General features: G+C 42.3%; 1 protein-coding gene across 10 annotated transcripts in view; it reads left to right on the top strand.

Annotated features, from left to right (window-relative positions):
• CACNA1D (calcium voltage-gated channel subunit alpha1 D) overlaps positions 1-20,780 on the top strand; it is a 235,551-nt gene that overhangs the window by 33,993 nt on the left and 180,778 nt on the right. For 9 of the 10 annotated variants that reach the window (XM_040591583.1, XM_040591588.1, XM_040591585.1 and 6 more), the window contains exons 1-3: positions 4,170-4,568; positions 6,712-7,030; positions 9,474-9,579. In XM_040591583.1, coding sequence (XP_040447517.1) covers positions 4,532-4,568; positions 6,712-7,030; positions 9,474-9,579 — 462 coding nt within the window. In that variant the 5' untranslated portion in view covers positions 4,170-4,531. Of the gene's footprint in view, positions 1-4,169; positions 4,569-6,711; positions 7,031-9,473; positions 9,580-20,780 lie in introns of those variants that run through there. The other variant, XM_040591589.1, reaches the window with a different exon arrangement.

The raw sequence follows: 20,780 nt of genomic DNA, 5'->3' as shown, positions 1-20,780 counted from the left end.
TTTCATTACATTCTTAGTAATTTGTTTTGAAAAAATCCAACCGGATTTTAAATGTAACAGATTTTCAGTATGTTCAGAGCAGGTTATGCTGTTTATACTTGCATAGAGAGATAATGAAAAATATAGTTTCAGAGACATACGCAAGAAAGCGTTTAATTCAAAATTGTGTTTGCAGTTGTCCCTTACTGTCTGGGTACCATTATATAGTTCTGCGGAGAGGATGGAAAAAATAATTAGGACTTTTGTTGAGTTGGTAAGCATTACTGGAGACCATCACCGATTTCTTTAATCCATAGGCAATTTGAGACATACTTGAAGATGTAGCTCAGCCAAACAAATTAAAAGAGGATTGTTTGTGCACCCCACTGCCTTCCCTCCTTCTCTCCCTCCTTCTCCCTCCCTCCCTCCCTGTTTCTGTACAAGTTTTCACAATGAGATTTTTTTCACAAAATGTACAGCTAGATCTCTAGCTAGACTGAAGTAGTGTTACTCACTTCATTTACATTTAGCTTTCAAAAATCTGTATTTTCGGTGAGCTTATATGCAAATGGTTATATGCTAAGACCTCAGTGTGGTAGGTTTCTGGTATCTTGAATGTTTTTGTCAAGCACTAAATAGGAGAGAAGAAAATCAAAATTGTGCTGAGTATTAGGATCCTTTGCTCATGCAAATTAATAAAAAAAACAATTACACAAAGACATAAAAGACTGCTTTTACAGAAAGCAAGTGAAAATTCAGCGTTATATCCCCTTGGAAGTTTTTTCACCTATTAAATTTCAAGTGTGGATAAGGTCAATAACATGGACAATTAAGCTTCACTGTCATCATCTTTATTCCATAGTGGATTAATGTATTCTAAAATCCATTTATGCCCATTTTTATCTATTTTTGAGACCCCAGTTAATGGGTTTTCAGAAGTATGCACTTTTTATAGTTGTCCATATAAACTACGTTCGTAATACCAAAGTGCTGTTTTAATTTCTTTAGAGAGTCACCGTTGCTTGTACTGACATCAAAAAGATTACATTCACTGATCTGACATAAACAATATACAGGCATTTAAATTTCATCATGGTCTTTTTTAGATAAAAATTCTAATATCTTCAAACTCAAACTGTAGCCCTACCTACTTCAGACAAGAATGAAAATAGAAGTCTTTAGGCAAAGAGAATATATATGCAAAATTAAAAGGAAATACGTAACATAGACGAGAATGAATCCTGCAAGTCCTTGTTTGCAACATAGCCACCTTTGATTAAAATGTTCCTACCATGTAGAAGGATAGTAATAGTTTAGTATATATTAGCATACTAATAACTTCAGCTGGACTATTAAAATTAATAATGGATTAACCCACATGAGTGAGAATCCGTGCCTTGTTAAGGCTAGTTCCATTGCTTCCCAGTTTTTATAAAATTACGTATTTGTTACGTAAATTCCTCCCACATGCATTGCAATTGGATTTAGTCTTTCTTCCTGCAGTGAACTGCTGCACAGTATTGCTGTGCCCTGCTTCATGAGTTCATCGTGGCTGAAGTTTTTGGCCAAGCAGGTTATCCTTCTGCATGACGCTCCTAAATTCTTAGTGGGCTTCTGCTCAGACGATGTCCATAAGAGGCTGCTGCTTTGGCCACCTCTTTCCCTCACACAAGGGGGAAATGATAGTAATTTAATTGCAAATCTGCAATAAATATATGATAATATTAAATCTATTTGTTCCCTGCTCTACCATTCTTTGACATATAAAGGAAGTACACTGAATATGGCACAGCACAGAGTGTATGACAGATGAGGACATCCATATTTCTTTTTTCTCTGAGCAATATTTGTTTCCATTCAAAATGCCATCGCTTATTATGGTAGCTAGTTCACATTCTAAAACATCCGTATAATGCTGGCCATTTCGTTCAGGAATGAGTAACTAATATCAAAGTGACATAGAAGTGAAGCGATTTTAGTGAGATAATTAGACGCAAGTTTCCAGAAGAAGGGAAAACAGCTGTTTGGGCAATCAATGGCTTCAGTAATTAGCACTTTTGTGACTAAACAATACCAGTGTTCTTGAATACTTTCTCGAAGGACTTCCATTTCTTTTTTAACTATAATTTTGATTTTGAAAATATAGTAGACAATTAGATCTAGCAAAAAAAAGGGCCAGGTAGCTTTTGAAATATGCAAAAATACTTACAGGTTTGGACCAACTGTGATTTTTTTTTCTCTCTGTTTTGTGGTAGCTTCCCTGTACGTGTTGCTATGGTCCATTGTAAGGACTAGGGGTTAGAAAACAGGCATTGGCAAGGCCAGAATCCAGGATTTCATGACAACATTTGCAAGGGAAGCAGCCCTTTTCTGTAGGATGCTTTTTGTTTATGTTAGATGCAGGCCTTATTGTTTACAAATTTCTCAATTGTGTCTCAGTGCTTAATTCCATAAGCCTCATTTAAAAAAATGTTTTAGATAACTTGAGTCTAGATTTGTAAAGGTGCTAAGTGCCTAAGCAGGTTAGGCGCTAACTCCTGCTAAGCACACTAGGTGCCTACTTCCAGTGCCTGCAGTGGTTGTTAGGCAACTGGTCTTGATTTAGATACTTTTGAAAATGTACCAAGCATTTTTGACACCTAAATATCTGACTGTTGAGAAAGCAAGTCCTAGTCACTTTCATGGACATTTAAGGCAAGTACCTAAGTACATAGTAGACTGTTTTTATCTGGAAAAACATGAGCTGTAATGATAGAAACCTGTCAAGTGGGTGTGGTACCTTCCCAATTAAACCAAACCAACAGATTGACTCAGGACTGCAACAGCTGAATCCGTCACGTCAGAAGATTATAAAAAAAGGAAGAGCTGAAACTGAGGTCAGGAAGTGGCGTTCTCTGTTTGTAAGACTTCTTGCTAAATCAGCCTTGTTGCTAATGTGGGTTTTTTTGTTTATTTATTTTTTTTTTAATCCTTTAATTTACAGAAGTAATTGGCTCCACCTAACAGACACCTGCTTGTAAAGCTGGAGGATGGGCATTCTCCATCAGGTCCCTGGAGAATGTCAGCAGTATTAAGGTTTTATTGCTCCTCTTCTAATTACCACCTGTATTTGCTATTTATTATTAATTGGATGGAGATGGCTGGTGGAGGAAGGATGGCTAAAAGAGTGGATAGGGACACAAATAAGGAAGTGGTAGAGGAAAGGGATAGCAGAAGTAGTTTCATTGAAATGGTTTAACAAAATACCGCTTTTGTCAAAGGTTCAAAACCATCAGGTTTGATGATGGCTTGTTCAAAAATACTGAAATACTCTTTAAAAATATTGGAAAATGTTCATTGCAGAAAAAATGAACTTTAGTTTTGAAATGTGAATTTCGTTTGGAATGCGTGTGTCTGTAACCCTTACTTTATTTCATTAATCACTTGTAGTGATTGAGCAAGTGTCCTGCGGGACCTGGCGGCAGCTGCCCCGGGTTTCCCCGTTGTAGAACACCTCCGGGTCCTGCGGGCCACCGGGGGCTCCGGGGGTGGCTTCAAAACCGATGAAACGGAGCTAAAATATAAACCAAAGTTTTAGGGTTCTATGGTGAAAGGTAACGCAAAAATGTGGTTTGGTTTTTTTTTCCCCCAAAGCCTAATTTATTCAAATTATTTGGGTAAACTGTGAACACCTGAGGGTTGGCTGAGGGGCGGAATAGCGGCGTTTAACCGGCCGGTGCGGAGCGTCTGGGTGTTCCCTGGGGGTGGGAGCGGGGCGGTGCGGGACCCCGCGGGGCGAGGAGCGGCACCGGGCCGGTGGGTCTGGGGTCGCTAAGGGCGAGGGACGGGCACGGCCGCCGGAGCGCGTGGGGGGGGGGGAAGCACTAGGGACGCTGCAGGCGCTCGCGCCTCGGTACCCCCCCCCGGTGCGCCACAGCCGTGCCCGCCGTGTGGGGCAACGCCGGGCGGCCTGAGGGGACGGCGGCTCGGCCGGCGGTGTCGGGGACCGGGCGAGGCGGCGTGTGGGGCGGCAGCGAAGGGGTTAAGGCGGCGGCAGCGCTATTTGCGGCTCCCGGAGCTCCAGGCGATTAGAGCACGGCTCCGCGCCCCCGCCCGGCCCGGCGAGCGCGGCAGCAGCAGGTGGCGGCGGCAGCAGCGAGGGAGTTAAACCGGTGGCGGCGGCGGGAGGAGGGGGCCCGGGGAGGAGCGGGCGGCGGCGGCAGGAGGGGGCCCGAGGAGCGGGCGGCGGCAGGAGGGGGCTGAGGAGCAGGCGGCGGCGGCAGCAGCCGGGTTGCTAGGGATGGAGAGATCCCGTGTCACCCGGATGTGAGTGTCATGTTGGCCCAAACTCTGAGGGATTTGGCAGCGGCGAAGCAGCAGCAGCAGGAGGAGGAGGAGGAGCAGCCCCTCGCACGTCGCTAGTCACTACCATGGGGGTCGGGTAGCGGGGAGCGCAGGGGGCAGCGCACACCTGGCTCGGGGTGGGGTGGGGGGCGTCTCTGCTCTTTTTTTGGGTCTTTTTTTTTTCTTTTTTTTTTCGTTTTCCTCTCACACGCTGGAGAAAGTGAGAATAATGCACCAGCAGCAGCAGCCGGAGCAGCACCCTGAAGGTAAGAGCCGGAGCGCCCACCAAGGGCAGCGGCGTGCCTGGCGCCGAGGGGAGGGAGGGGGGAGCGACGGAGGATTTATGAGGGATTTGGGAGTCGGGGATTGGGGGGGATTAGGGAAGGGGCTGAGGATGGGTAGGTTTGGGATGGGGAGCGGATGAGCGGCTGGGTTCCGGCAGGGACCGGGAAGGGCAGGGGATGATGACGGCGGGATAAGGTGCTGCCCTCGGCGTGACCAACATGCGAGCGGTTTATGCGCGCCTGTCCCCTGCCCTGCGGCCGTCAGTACCCGCTGCCCGCGCCGGGGAGGACGCGGCTGGCTCCGCGTTTCCCTTGTTACTTGTGTAACCGTGAATAAACCTGCCTGGAGATGCGGCTGCCCGGGGGCCGGAGGGCAGCGGGGGGCGCCGTGTGCTCGACCCGTGCCCTGCCGGGGTGCGCCCGGGGCTCCTCCGCGCTCATCGCCCCCGCCGACGGCTCCGGCGCTGCCACAGCCCCCGCCGTCGTTTATAAAGAGCCCCCCTTCCCCCCCCAATTAGCAGTAAGTTTGTGTTTTGGCCCCTGCCGGGGGCAGCCCCCCCCGGGAAGCGCAGGCACCTGGGCTTTGTTTCCCTTCCAAGTAGGGATTTAAGACGATGGTGGGTGGGTGGGGAGGTTTAATTGCGCCGAGCCACGTTTCATGGCATCCCGAAGGGCAGGCGGAAGGCGGGGAACGGGGTTGTGCCTTCGTTTTTTTTTTTTTTTTTTTTATTTGGTGGGGGGGCACAGGGATGCTTTGGAAAAATGCTGGAGACGAAATTCCCACCGTTGCCCCCGGTGGCAGCCCGCCCCCGAGGCGGCGCTGCCCCCGCTGTCACCCAGCTGTTGATGCGTCGCCCGCTCGCCGCTGGCCAGCGCTTGCCGGGTGCCGGGTCCCCGCGGCAGCTCGGCCGCCTCCGCGCGCGGGCCCCGCCGTGACCCCCCCGCCATCCCGGGGAGCCATCTTAGGGCTCCCGCGTCCCCTCGCCCGGCGGGGGCGGTGGGGCTGGGGCCGGCCCGCAGCATCCAGCATGTTCGCGGCCCTCGCGTCCCCTCGCTGTGGATGCCCCGTCGGGAGAAGGGGGGAGGGGGGGCGCTCTCCGTGGGCTCTGCTCGGCGAGCAGCGATCGCTGGGGAGCTGTTTTCCTCTCCTGCCTGGGTAGATCCATTTCACAGTCATCCCGCCTGCCAGCCCTAATTCCCAGCACGTATATTGTGCCGTTCCTCCATTTTTTTTCCCCACCCAGGCATCTTCAAGTTTTGAATTTCACTCGGGAGCCTCCTTCCTACAGGTGCATGTAGGAGTAGGCTCTGTTGCTCTAGTCGGGGAGCTCGTGAGGAAGGATCCTTGCGAGGAGGTGGTTTGCGCCTTGCTGTCACCTGGATAAAGAGGGCTTTAGCGTTATTTGGAAGGTGCCGTTTGTTATTCAAATCCTTGTGAAAAAGCAAAACCCATCCCCTCTCCCTTTACAGTAGTTTCATGGTCGTAGCTCCTCGTGGGGAAGACAGCAGTGCTGTATGAAGATGTTTATCAGCAGACAGGATTGGATTTTTCGCTTGTGGGAGGCATCCATGCATTTTTCTTTGAGAATGCAGAATAGGGAAAAATCTAACTTCCTTACAGGACTCCCCCCGCTCGCCCCTCCCCCCCCCCCCCCCCCCCCCCCCCCCCCCCCCAGCAGTATTGGTTACTCTTAATTGAACAATGAGTAAGAATTTTAAGCTACTACTTTTTTGACCAAAATGAAGTGAGGGGAAAAATAGTAAATGCTAAAGTACTACAGCAAAGTTGATCTTGAGGAGTAGCTGTGTTACTGGATAAACATGGTGACAGGGAAGCTGCCATCCAATTAAGAAAAAAAGATGCAGTAAGTGAAAGAATCAAAACGTGAAATGTTTGTGGTTGATGCGTGCATTAAACTTGAAGTTAAAATAATACTGCTTCCTGAGCATTTTTTGCTACTGTTCAATCACATGTATGTATGTGCATACGCTTGTGCTCTGTAGTGTATGTAAGGGAAGCATCACATTGCCAAGAGGTCTTAAAATCACCTTTTGGTCAGAAATATTGTGATGCATTTTAGCATACAAAATTATAACCAAGTACCTTTTTTCTTTTGTCCCACAGAGGCGAACTATGCAAGTAGCACCAGAATTCCTCTCCCTGGTGACGGACCAGCTATACAGTCAAACAGTTCAGCACCATCTAAGCAAACTGTTCTATCTTGGCAAGCTGCAATCGATGCTGCTAGACAAGCAAAGGCTGCCCAAAATATGAGTACCACCACAGCCCAGCCTGTAGGATCTCTGTCCCAAAGAAAACGCCAGCAATATGCCAAGAGCAAAAAACAGGGTAATACGTCCAATAGTCGGCCACCCCGCGCCCTTTTCTGTTTATCCCTCAACAACCCAATACGAAGAGCCTGCATTAGTCTAGTAGAATGGAAGTATCCTTTGATGCAGTTTCCTTTTTTGCAATCTGTTTTTTGCGTTTTCTGAATGTATCAAGGGGATTGTTTTACACCATCTCTTATGGCATCACAGCTAACACATTAGTTCATTTGCACACATGGTTAACTGTCATTGATGTTGATGGTAGTCAGTTTTGTTAATTGCTGTTAAAGAGCCTCTTAACTTGTGTCATAATGACATAGAATATCACTTCACTGAAGGAAGTAGCTCAAAGTCAAGAGAAGAGCTCATAGCTGTTCCTTTTTTTCTTGGAGCAGATAGCAGAACATTTTCAAAACTTTGTAAAGTTACAAGCTTACGTTATATTCCAGCAAATCTCTGTATCGCATTTGTTGCCCTTCCAAATACAGTTGAATGGATAGGAGTGCATCTAGCAGTGTTAATCGGGAGATGACCCAAGAAGTCAAACCTGTATCTTCCATATTGCAATTTGGTGTATTGCCATTGGGGCAAATTAGTCAGATGTAGAAATCTTGTCCATAAAGATTATTTTTCCCAGTAGTAAAAGGAGGGAAGAATTTTTGTTAAGCCAAGGACTCACTCTAAGTACACACAAGTCTCTGAAATACATTAATCGTCTGAACTTTTACAACATATGTCCACCACCAAATGTATTTGGAAGCATATACATCTGTAGACAGGAGAACAGATATACTGGCCTGTACTCACGATGACTCGTACGCTGGGAAGGATGGCTCTATCTTTAGTTCAGCGGTAGCGATGTGAAAATATGTGGATTTCTTTGGCAGAACTGATAGCATGTTCATTTGGTGTATTATTTAAATGTCAAGAAAAGGTTTGAAATAGAAGATAGTTTTGTTGAGGTACGAGGAGAAAAATGTTAGCCTGTTAGCTGTGGCAACATCTCTGTAATGGGAAACAGCTGTTCAAGAGTAGGTTACTGAAGCAGAACTCTATTTTGTTACTTTAAACAGAATAGCCAACCTGGCAATAGCAACTCATTTCGAGAGCTTGTTTCCCCCCCTAATTCTTTGAATGTAATTCAATTGCAAATTAAAGATAGTGAGACAGGTTCTTCTTTCATTTAAACTGGTAGAAGTCCAACTAATTTCAGTAAATTGGCCTCTCCTTGGCTAAGGTCAGCTAAATGAAATTACTATGGATCTAGAGTGGAATAACTCAGGGCAGAATTTGTCCCAGTAGTGCTACATCATAAACCAAGGTTGTCAGTCTTGTGCTGGTATTGTTTGTCCCTTTCGGTCTGGAGAATGCCGCATGTTAAGATGCGTGTTGTTAACTTTAATTTGTACAGAGCATAGCAGCTGGTGGTGTTGATAGGCTTTCTGAATGTAAACTCAGCCCTTGAGGTGACAAACATTTTATAGGCCAGCAAAGAAAATTTAACCTATTTTAGGGGGAATATTGATGTTGTAGGAGTTTTGTTGTTGTTTTTTTAAAAAATATTTTAAACTGATAAAAATATGCTTTTGAGCATATTCAGTGTCTTCCCTCAGTCTTTTATGGAACTGTTATGGACACGTATCGGGAAGTTGTGCATTGAATTGAGGAAAGGATGTAAAAAATCATAGCTAAAGCCCCAAATACTCCCTTTCCAAACTTCCATGAATAGGTACCTTCATGTTTGTAGTTAAAAGAAAATAATGAAATACTTTGCGGGAAAGGCACACTCATGGGAAACAGGAGGATAAACTTTGTAGGCATCCAGGTTTCAACTGCTGTCATCCAGATATGGTATAAAAAGTATAGCCGCAATTCATGCTGTTGTGAGCGTGAAAGCCTATAGCCTCTCAGTATGTATAGCTGCCAAGCCAGTAATGATACTCAGTTCCCCAGTTTACTCACCTAAACTTTTACCTGTCCTGGCCAAAGCAAAATTATTCAGGAGTCCAGCACATGAAGAGGGACTCAGAATCTTCTTGCATCCATTGTATAGCTTTCCAGCTCTCATACAAGAGCACAGTTGTGATTTCCTGGGAATCTTTCTCATATCCTGTTACAAACCAGATCCCAAATAATTTTACTCCTTTGGACGAACACATTTCTATTAACATGAATGAGACTGATGTGAGCATATGAGGGCAGAACAATTCAATAAGTATTCTTTACCCATTGTGATGACCCATGTATTAATTTAAGAGTGTATAATTACATTCATCTCTGGAACTTAATATTAAGTGCTCTTTGGCAGCAAGAGTAGTATTTTTTCTTTTTTTTTTTTTTTTTTCAAAAAGAAGAGGACATTGAAAGATGGTTGTGATGGAAAATAATATGGTATAGTGATATAACTAAAAGAGATGAAGTGTTCGTCACAGTTATCAGTCAAAAGATTGCCTTAAAAGTAAGACTTGCTTTACAAGCGTTGGTGCTGAAAGGAGAATTAGACTTTAAAGTTTGTAGATACTCATAATTTGTGAGTTCCTTAACAAGATTTTCCAGACCATTTGACATATTTATACTACTGTCTATTTTTGCCAATTGTGTGGCCTTAGCTGTTTACATCCCATTCCCAGAAGATGATTCTAATTCAACTAATCATAATTTGGTAAGTACTCTTGAGTTTTTGTTTTATATTTGCTTGCTATACTTTTAGCTTGATGGTCATGATTAGCTGCTAGTATTTGAAGCTGTGTTAAGTATAGGTAATTTCAGTAAAAAAAGATTGGTGTATAGTGATACTTTAAAATGTGTATGGAATTGCTTGGGTTTTTCAGTTTTGATATGTGCTCCTTTGTGTCATTGTGTTTAAGATTTTTCAGTAGTGAAATTCTTTGGAGGGAAATGTACTTTATTATTATGCTGCATGTATACATATATTTGTGTGGTATTAAAATTTTAATTTAAATTTCTATTGGTTATATCAATCAGATATATTTACTAGCTGTTACTGGTTTTGACGCTTGTTTCAGTCCTGAAGTTTTACTGCCTTTCCTAGTGTACTTGTCTAGTCTGTTTTCAATTTTTAATGGTGTTATTTAGCTGTGCAATTTACTGGATATTTTGGTTATTAATAAGAGGATGGGGAAATTTTACATTAATACATTTTAAAGTGACAGGAACATCAATGTGAATTTTAAAAGGAGTCACTGCTGGTACAAGTGATCTTTCAAAAAAGGGCTGGTACTGCAGTAAGTGGTGTGTAGAGCTGTGTTTCTTCGAAAAGAGTATGCTGGTGTGCTTAAAGAGATCATGAAAACTAATTTTGTTTTAATTCTCCAGTAAAACTTGTAAAGGCTATCACACTCCAGGGTCATATTGAATTACACTGCAATAATACCATAGTTTATATTAAACACCATGGTGAAATAGCAGAGTTCAGTGATCCTATACACTCAAAATCTGCATGTGATGTTTTTATGGGGGAGGGAAGGCTTGTTAGTGAAATAAAAATTTGGATACCAGTAAATAGGTAATTTTGGATTAATTTACCTGGAAATTTCAGGTTGATACAAAGTCTGCTATTTATGAACAAGTTAGTGTAGTTTCTGGTGTATTTTTTTGTTTATCAAGATTAAGCAAATATGAATAATAAATGCTGGCGGAAGGCAGAATAATTCAGGCAATGTAAAGAATGATTTATGCAGCTGTGTATCTAGCCAACCAACAGTCTTTCTTTCCTTCTCCCCTCCCTGCCCCGAGAAATCCAGGGCACAAATCTCCATAGCTGTCAATCCACCAAGAGATCCACTAATAACTAATTTTGTAAAGCATTACATGAAAAGGGTAAAGCAGTTACTTGTGTCAGAGGCTAATAATTTTGAAAGAAATGTTTTTAGCATTGGTTTTCTTAGGCTAATGCCTGGTATTTCTGACCTAATTCTCCAGTGCACTGGTATTTAGAAAGAAATTGACATTTTCACCCCTGATTGTTTTTTTTTTGGCTAATCTTTGTCTTTTTTAGTCTAAGCAAAAATAAATTACTTCCCTTCTCCCTCTTAGTGAGAGATCCCTATCCATCCTAAGTAGAAAGGGTCTTGAACACCCCCAATTATATGTATATAAAGCTCACTTGGCCATTTAAATTCTCTCAAATTCCCATTTAAATTTGCATCCTGTTTATACTGATGTTGAGTAATTCCACTGAGTTTGCTGGAAGAACAGAATTTATCCTGACAACATACTTCCAGGTGCTGGGACAGATTTAAGCCCAATAAGGGAACACACAGGCACATCCTGTGTACCTGATCTAATAAAATAAATAGTTCTGGAATGAGCAGTGTTGGCTTTTCTTATGACTAAGGTTCTACGTAATGAAATACACTAACCAGTGATCTGGGTTCATGTCTCTGACTGGTGTTTCAGCCTTGCTAGGGGACTGTACCCTGCTCTGGCTTTAATTAAAGTTCCAAAGTTGTAGGAAATAAGATAATATCCTCTCTCCTTCCAGCCCAGGTGTTTGGTCCTGTCAACCCCACAGCTGCTTCTCCCCATTTTCCTCTGTCTGGACACAGGTATCCACTGACACTGTAGAGATGGTAGCACTGGTATCATTTAGTGCCTTGTGGGGAGAGCCCAGGGTGAGGAAGAAGGACCTGGTCTGCCTTCAGTGCCTTTGCTTCCTTAGTAGGTAAACCCCAAAAGTTCAGCTTTATAAATTTTAGTTTGCATATGGATATTATATCTAGGGCTTGATTCTCGGGGAATAAATCAATGTTGCTTCATTGAGTTGAATAGTTTAATTGCTTTCCATCAGCTAGCTGAACTGGCTCATATTTTTTTAGTTTGTAAACAGAAAAAAATAGATCTTTATGCATATGGATTTTTTCCAAATACAAAATATTACATAATTTGTAATCAGCCATGAAAAAAGGAAGCAATAGTACAAGAGGGCAAAAACCAGTGGAACCCTGGTAAGTGGGAACTAGAAATGGAAACTTTTCCAGTTTTGCTTGGGCTAAGGGGAAGACTGCACATATGAGAATTTGAGCAGTTGAAGAGTTTATTCTTTATGGCTTCAGGAAGTCTGCAATGGCAACCTGAATCCCAGGTGTATGTGCAGAACAGATATTTGTTCTTCTTTGTGATGGGACGTTAAAGACAGCTTCTGTATGATGGAATTTCCAAGACTTGTAAGAGAATCCTGAGTTACAGTTTCTGAGTCTGTCTTCACCTGTGACTGAGCTGGTGAAACGCTGACCATATGTCAACTACCTAACCGCTGGCTGAGCTGTGAGTGAGCGCCGTTCTTAGTTTCTCATGAATGTTTCAACATGTGGTGTCTAATCAAGACAAAGTCAGTTATATGTTGCAGTAGTAATTTGGCAAAAGAAATTTTAGCACAAAATAACCAAAAATGCAACAAACGTGAAGAAATGGGTAGATGTGTCTTAAGAGAAATCACAAATCAAATGTATGCTTATTTATGTATTTTTCAAGAGTAGGATGTATCTTGGGTATCTGTTATTCTTGAATATGAGTCAATTTTTAATCTTAGACATTTTGAGTTGTCTGTCAGAAGGTTCCACAACCTTGTTTTTGGAACAGTAGACTGTTTATAGAAAACTGACAGTGCGAGCTAAGTGTAAGGATGGGACAGTTGTGTTTCTGTGTTGGTCACTCCTCTTTACTGGTACACAAGTTGTCATTATTGAAGTTTTTGTGATGGGGCCAGCAGCATGCTATGAATTACTTAAAATAACTTAAGGACGCAAGAAAAGGTTTCTTTGTGAAATCGCTGACTAAATTGAGCAGATGGTAATAACCGATGTTGTAGGATAGGAGTCCCTTTCATTAGCAGGTTTTTTGTGCCTGTCTTTTCAACTTCTGAGTAGACAAGCTTAGATGTCTGTTTTGCTCTTTGGCCATGCTCCGAGAGGGTGCACTACAGCTGTCTTTTGCACAGTGGATTCACGGTCATCCTTATTCTCTCTCAAGAGTGGTGTGTTAGTACTGGGTAGTACAAACCCACGCACTTCGAACAAAGCAGAAGTGCAGACTTAAATTCAGACTGCACTGTGCTTGACCACTTGCCTGGTGTTACAGTCCTGTGTTCTGTGGGAAAGTTTCATCCTTTGTCTAAAACACCTTGATGTGTGTGTCTGGTGGGTGCCAGGAGGAAGGGATATTTTCTGTACTTGCAGTGGAGTTGTTCCCTGATGCTTTTCTAAACTGCATAGAGTGCAATACAGACTAATGAACTTTAAAAAGTTACTGAACTTGATCCTGAATTCTGTTTAATTAACTGATTAGGGGCTGATTATTAATGCTCTATCACAAGTGGGCCCAGTTCTTCTGCAAGTAGATGGGGGAAACTATTACTGAACCAGATAAGTTACATTTTTCTTACAGCAGAACAGGAGCAGTGTACTCTGGGATGAAATCTTCATAAGCTCACTACTTCACATTTTAATGTAGTTTCTTTTGTCTGCTTTCAGAAGTTTCAGGTGACCTGAACTTTCCATGCTTGATTCAGCTCTTTTGGCAGTGTTTCTTGACCGAGCTTGAAAAGAAGCAGTTTCTGGCAGGAAGGGTTTCCTATGTATCTTCCTTCTGTTTCTATCTTTTCCATTTCTACCCCCCCATCTGTGGTGTGTTATTTCCCTTCATGTCTTTTGTCTTTAACTTCCCGCTCATTTCGTTCCTGTTATCCCTCTAGCTTCCCTCTGTGTTTAATTTGCTCTTCTCTTTTGCTGCATGCTTTGCTCTGTCTCACTCTCCCACCTCCACTTTTCTTTCTTGTATCATCCTGCTGTACCACGTTCTGTTCTCCTGTGCTTTGCCCATTGACATTCCCATTGGTCTGACTGGCACTGGGCAATGTGCAGGCAGGCTGGCACGATACAAATCTGGAGCTGGGCTGCAACTGAGACATTTCTTGGTTATTCTTTCTTTCCTTTTTTTTTAAAGATTTTTAAAAATAAGTAAATGTGAACAATAAGAAGGTATTTGTCCATACAGAGTCTATGAAAACTACACGCCTGAAGTTCGAGTTGAGTCTGCTTTGGGTGTACTGCAGCTCTTATGACCAGACGAGGTTTTGAATGGTGACACTCTTCTTGAGAAGAGACTGAAGCCTGTACATTTTGGGAGACTTACTTGCATGAATTACAGCAAATTGGCAAGTGTACAGTCACGTGAGTAAAGGGCTTGACCCTAATGTATAAAGGGCTGGAACCTAATTATAATTAAAGACTCTCTGCCCCTGACAGCAGGATTCTCCAGCCTTGTTTCTAACTACCATTGCCAGTGGGGGACCTTCTCAAAGAGTGAGATTCTGCATTAAAAGAAGGTCTTTCCAGTCTGTGCTTACAGAGCAGGTCAGGTGATGTTCCTGGGCGTCATTTTTGCTTTCTCCCAGGCAGCTGGGACTGGGAGAGCCATAGTGGGGACACTGCTACAGAAAGGTGATGTTTGGTCTTATCCTTCAGGCAAAGATTTCCTGTGTAAGTAGACTTAAGTGGATCTTTCAGTGCCTCCAGCAACAGGAAAGCCAGTGTTGTCCCTGAACTGTTAGTTGTGCCTTCAATCTAGGGCACAGCAGGGAAGAACCTGTTGAACTCTTGACTTAGAGGTGTCAGGCTTCCTATCCTTATCTCATTAGCGACCCTGTGACTCATTCAGTTCTAAGGCCACATGACTAATTAATCCCTCCATTGAAAAGGTGGTTGTTTTTTACCTTGCACAAAGTTTTCCTATATATATCTCTATTATCTATCTACATGTAGCTTCTCTGAAAGTGTTGTTGTAGAATGTTATTAATTGTAACCACATTTAGTAAATAATTCTAAAGATTTTTGTTTAATTGCTAAATGTTCTGTGATTTATTTTAGGAGGACTTCCACATATGTCTGTTGTGTTTGCTGTGTTTACTTTTTTAGTTCAGGGGTCTTTGAGGCCTGGGTCTCTCTTGCCTCACTTAAAACCTCTTCCAATCAAAATAACTTTTTGATACTGTGTTTCCAATCTTTTTCTGCCTTTGGATTCTTAGCTAATGCTCTCTCCTAATGTCGCTGATAGCTGACATAGAAGTCACCCAAGTAAACCTTTCAGGAATGAAGCAAGATAATTTGGACTCTACTGAAAACACTTAATTTTGCATGTGGGAAAAAAAAGCACCTAACTACTGGTATTACAGGCACTAGATTAATTATTTTTAAGGGAAAATGTCATTAAGCTTAATTTGAATAAAGATTAAAAAATACTGGGTCTAATTGTAAGTGATATACTACAGGAATTTTATATTGCTTATTAGTTCAAGTCAGTGATGCATATTTATAGTTCTGTGTATGAGCAGTCAGGAAGGACTGCGAGAAAGTCAGTAGTTTAATTTTGAGGAAAACCCCCAAACAAACCCAAATGTTAGGAGCTGTCCTTTCTCATTTTTAAGCCTGTGTGAAAAGAGGCTTGAATTCTCTCCTCATCAGTTTTTGTGTCTATATGCATATGTGAATACTCTGAAGGGTAGTTTTGATAATTTTCCCCCCTGCTGTTTTTAATGTACATCCATTACCCTGATGTCTATTTTCTTATTTAAAAAACCCATGAAGTAACTATCTAACTAATGAAGCAGCCTGACTTATCTTCCTGAAAACTAATAGTAAAGTTGATTGGTTATTAGGTGGGACAGTATGCATCAGTAAGTAACCTTTGCAGAGCTGCAAGAATTCCTTAATAGATGGCATTCCTGCAAGGGAGTTATTAAACCATACTATAATACTGTATTCAGTGCTACGTTCATATTTCAATTTTTTTATATTACTGGCAGTCTAGTAATGTATGTAGTATGCTTAGTATGTTCTAATGTATGTAGTATGCTTTAGCTAAGTATTATGGATCGCTTTGACTTTCATCAGTGCAGAACACATATTTGGAAAACACTTTTCCTTTGTGTTGCAATGCACACCTCTGCAAAATAGATGAAAATTCTGAGCTGATAGTGTTTTACACCCACTTTGTTCTGCAGCTAATTCCTAGGCCTGTTCTGTCTACTCTGCACTATACCAGTAGCATGAAATAGCTCTTGAGTTTCCTTGGTAAACATAACTGCATGTCTCAAGTCCATCTCTAATGGTGAATGAAACGGAAATTTTATTTCACACTCAGGCTTAGGACAAGGGACATTCCTGAAAGACAGACATGACCAAGATGACTGGCAATTTCCAACTGGTAGAAAGGTCACTTGGGTTTGTAGACATTTGGAAATAACACAGACTAATCCTTATTCTTCTTTGTGTGTCCCAATACAGTTTAGGATCTAGCTACTTCAGCATGGATAAAAATGGCTGTTGGGGAGCGCAAGGATATGGGAAGGTTCACAACTTAGTTGTACAGGTTTTAGCTAATGACACTGTAATAAATCCCTTCTCCTCACCCCCTTATTTTTTTTGAGTCAGGAGCTAGTTTATCAGTTATCCAAACTGGAAGTCCTTATGAAAAGATGTACTTAATCATTCCCATTTGAAAGGAACTTTTTTCCCATGTTGAAAGTTGCAAGCTTGTTCCTGTGCGGAATTCGTACTAAGGGCTTGTCTCTCCTTAAAAAGCTTTGCTGGTAGTGCATTACTGGCAAACTGCCTAGGGAGATACAGCGTACACCAGAAAGAGTTCTTTTTTCTATTATAGCCTAAAGTCAGTCTCCTAAACAGAGAAGTGCTGCACTGGTAGAAGACTCTTTATTTTTTTGGTTTAATTGTGCTGTGAAGAACAGTGACAACCAGCCCTTCTTTTACCTTACTCCCTGCTTGATAAAGGTATGCCTGCAAAACTTCATAGGCTGGTCACGATAAATGTAAATCTGTGTACTTCCAAATATGCAGAATAATCTTATTAGTTACTATACCAGTTGAACAATCAGTGGGAAAGTAGTTATATTTGAAATTAATATTGTTGTACTTCAGATCTAAAATGAGCATTTAATAAAGTTTGTACTTTTCATACAAACTCTTGGGATAGAGTAAAAGTTGATTTTTAAATGCTCTGAAAAAAGCATGAACAAACCTAGGTTACAAACCCAGTTTACTGCCTGTATGTATACCATGTGAATTGCTAATTTACTTCAATATTAAGCATGTAGATTTAACACGCTAATCTACGGTTTTATTCCTTGACAATAGCTTCTATGCTAAAGGAAACCCTGAAAACTGGTTTTGAAGTTTTTAGTGAAAAAATAAACACATAAAATTGAGAATCTTTACATGTTATCAGTGCCACACCAGAAGCAGACTGCCATAAATATTACTTGGGTTTGCTGTATAAAACCTGTTTTAAAACTCCAGGTTATGCAAATATGGGCATTTACTATCTTTTAAAATGGTGTTTCATACAAGCAGCATATTATGCATTGAGAAGTTGTGGGTCTTGCAGTGTGGTCTGTGTGTGTGAGTGCTGTCTTGAAGTACTACAGTCGGGATCCAGGGCTTTTGAAAGTGCTGGTCGAGGCTTGCTGGCTTAATTGGAGCAGAAATGGAGAAGTTCTGGGTGCTTTTGAAAAGTCCTGTCCCTGGGTACTTCAGAAGACTCCTGTAGCTGTTAAGATCAACTAAAATGTATCTTCTAATCTTTAATGAGCTTTAATGACAAACTGCTTTCATTGTCAGTTGATTGGTGGTTTGATTCACCATTCATTTTGTGAGAATTAAAATTTGTGTGTCCTGCTGTCATATTCCAAAACCTTTCTTTTCCTGGGCCATCTGGAAGGACAGGGCCGTGAAGAAAAGGCAGAATGAATAGTAGTGATAGCGGGAAAATGTTAATTAGGATATATTTGCTTTTCAATGTTAGTTTTCTTTGGTTATTGTGTAATCCTCTGCAATAAAATTTTCATTTAATGAATTGCAAATAGAATGTCATCCCCCCTTTCCCCTTCAGAGGAGACTGAGAGCATGTGCTTAGTTCTTGCTTCTATAAAATTCATTTGGTAGCACCAATTAGCAGCTTACTGTTTGTGTTTTTTCATAGTCATTTTTATGAAATGCTTTTATAGTTCCATTCTTCTTGAAGAGTGCCTTGATTAAACAGTGTGATTGTTCTCGGAAACCTAGGTGCTTGACTTCAGCATTTGAAACCAAACATTAAATAAAGATTTGAGGTTTGTGCTCAAAATGGAACTATGAAAATAACATTCTCAATGAAATCAACGCAGCTGACCAGGATGCATCATTTGCCTGTAGTGATAACCTAATGAATTACATCAAAGCCAGGTGTCAGGCCCCACACCTGGGGGGAACAGCCCCACGCAGCAGCACGGGCTGGGGCTGAGCTGCTGGGGGGCAGCTCTGCAGAGAAGGACCTGGGAGCTCTGGTGGGCAGCAGGTCGCCCATGGGCCAGCAGCGTGGCCTTGGGGGCAAGAAGGCCAGTGGGACCCTGGGGTGCATTGGGAGGAGCACGGCCGGCAGGTCGAGGGGGGTTATTGTCCCCCTCTGCTCTGCCCTGTGAGGCTGCACCTGCAGCGCTGTGTCCAGTGCTGGGCTCCCCAGTTCAGGAGAGACTGGGAACTGCTGGAGAGGGGCCAGTGGAGGCTATGGAGATGGTGAGAGGACTGGAGCATCTCCCTTGTGAGGAAAGGCTGAGAGGGCTGGGGCTGTTCAGCCTGGAGGAGAGAAGGCTGGGGGGGATCTCACCGGTGCCTCCAAGTGCCTCAAGGGCGAGTGTCAGGAGGACGGGGCCGGGATCCTTTCAGGGGTGCCCAGCGACAGGGCAAGGGGCAGCGGGCACAAGCTGAGACACAGGCAGTTCCATCCGACACGAGGAAGAACTTCTTCACTCCGAGGGTGACCGAGCACCGGCACAGGCTGCCCAGGGAGGCTGCGGGGTCTCCTTCTCTGAGGATATTGAAACCTCGCCTGGCTGTGACCCTGAGCGGCCGGCTCCTGGGGGAGCTGCTTTAGCAGGGCCTGGGGCTGGATGGTCTCCAGAGGTTCCTGCCAGCCCTGACCAGTCTGTGATTCTGTGTGATAGTAATATAAAACTTTGAAATGATGAGCAGATTGATTTGTATGGATTTATGTATGTAGTTATGAACCAAGGCTTTGCCCTCTTATTTAACATCACAAGGCATTATGCCTGTGCATTTCCAGTTTAGTTGCATGGCTGAAAGTTTGGGCACTGTCTAACTGATGTCATTACATGAGTGTTTTCACAGTGGTCACTATTCATGTGGGTAGAGAGCTGCTTACAAGTTTGAAATCTTGTAGAATTTTGCCTTTTGATGTCATTATTAAGGATCTGAACCTTGCTATTTTTTACTGTGGCAAATCATATAATACAAACTGTGATCAGTGTTGGTCTGTATAGCAGAAGGGATGATGCTAGACAATGAATTTGCAGGAGATCAGAATTTAATCTTCAAGTTTATTTTCATTGCATATTTTCTAAGAAACTTATTTTTGGTGTATCTTGATTGAGGAAAGCAGCTCAGCCCAAAGATTCATTTGGCCAATTGTTTTAGTTGTCATCTTCTCATACAATACAAAACAGGTGGTATGTTGAATTTTATCACACTTGACAGCTTAAATGTGTCGTACTGAACTACCAGGTTGCATTTCAGTAAAATTTTGCGGAAGATGCAGTGGCACAAAGGAGCATACAGAGAAAGTTACATTCGTATGGCATAAAGGCTAGAAAGCTCTTTGCAGTGTAAGAACATAAACATAAGAAGTGTTCATTAATAAGGTTCAGTAGTTTAATAATTGTACTTTTCTGGGTTGACTGATGGTGGCTGCAGCAGTGCAGCAGCCTCCAGCAAGATCACATCTTATGCCACTCAGCTAATCAGAAAAATGCAGTCCTTCCAAGGTACTGAGTAGCAAATACCCCAAAGGTGTATGATGTTTATCAGACATTTTGTTAGCGCGGTTTTCACTGTGATGGTTTTATTATGATGCCATTACTTATTTTTTTCAAATACTCATCCAGGATACTTTAAAACACATACCACTGATGTGTGGCATGAGTCAGTTAATCATCATGAAATGATATTTAAGTAATTATATGCTTATTTTCATCCCAAGAAGACTCACTAGTTCAGAGTTCATGTAGCTTTTGTTGTTCAATAATGTATTTCTTGCTATAGCAAAGGAAAAAGCTGAAGGAAAACCAACCTACTAAATTCTATAGATCTTGTATGTTACACTAAGGTCTCAAAACCTCTTGACACCATTCACTTCAGAAAAACTAAATAAAAAAAAAAAGTCGTGACAAAAAGGAACAATGTTTAACCGCACAATACCTAAAAGTGTCATGGTATTGAGTGATGCTTAGTACAGTCTGACTACTAGGGCGAAGATGAGTGTGTCCAGGGACAAAGCCTCTGGCTGGTGTGTGTTAGTGCAATGCAGCTAGCTCTGTCCTCTCTTGAGGTGCCTCAGCTGCCATAATTCTCGAGGCATAGTACAGAATAGAAAGTTTCTTTACATCCAAGTACCAAATTGAACAGTATTTAAAAATTTTTACATTTTGTCTTAATGTAATGAAACTATCATATTTAACTGAAATTCCCTAAAACGTAGATTTGGCAGAGGCCATGTTATTTTACTGGCTGATGATTCAGTTTTGTTTGCATTGTCATGGTTGTGTTGGTGCAAGCCCATCTTAAGACCAGACACGCATGCCATCTGTATTCTTAATACAATAAGAAGACCTTACCCTGAACTCTGAAATTTGCTGGAGGCTTTGCAAGCTTAACACCCATAGTTAATGCAGATTGAGCACAGGTAGACTGAGCATGCACAGACCTAGCCTGTCAGCATAGGTTAGATTTGTGACTTTTTTAAAGGGCTTAGCCTTTTATTTCAGGAGACAATCAGCTG

This window comes from Falco naumanni, chromosome 4 (genome assembly GCF_017639655.2).
Source record: "Falco naumanni isolate bFalNau1 chromosome 4, bFalNau1.pat, whole genome shotgun sequence".
NCBI lineage: Eukaryota > Metazoa > Chordata > Aves > Falconiformes > Falconidae > Falco > Falco naumanni.
The sequence above is the reverse complement of the archived record's forward strand: the minus strand, read 5'-3'. Positions and strand labels throughout refer to the sequence as shown.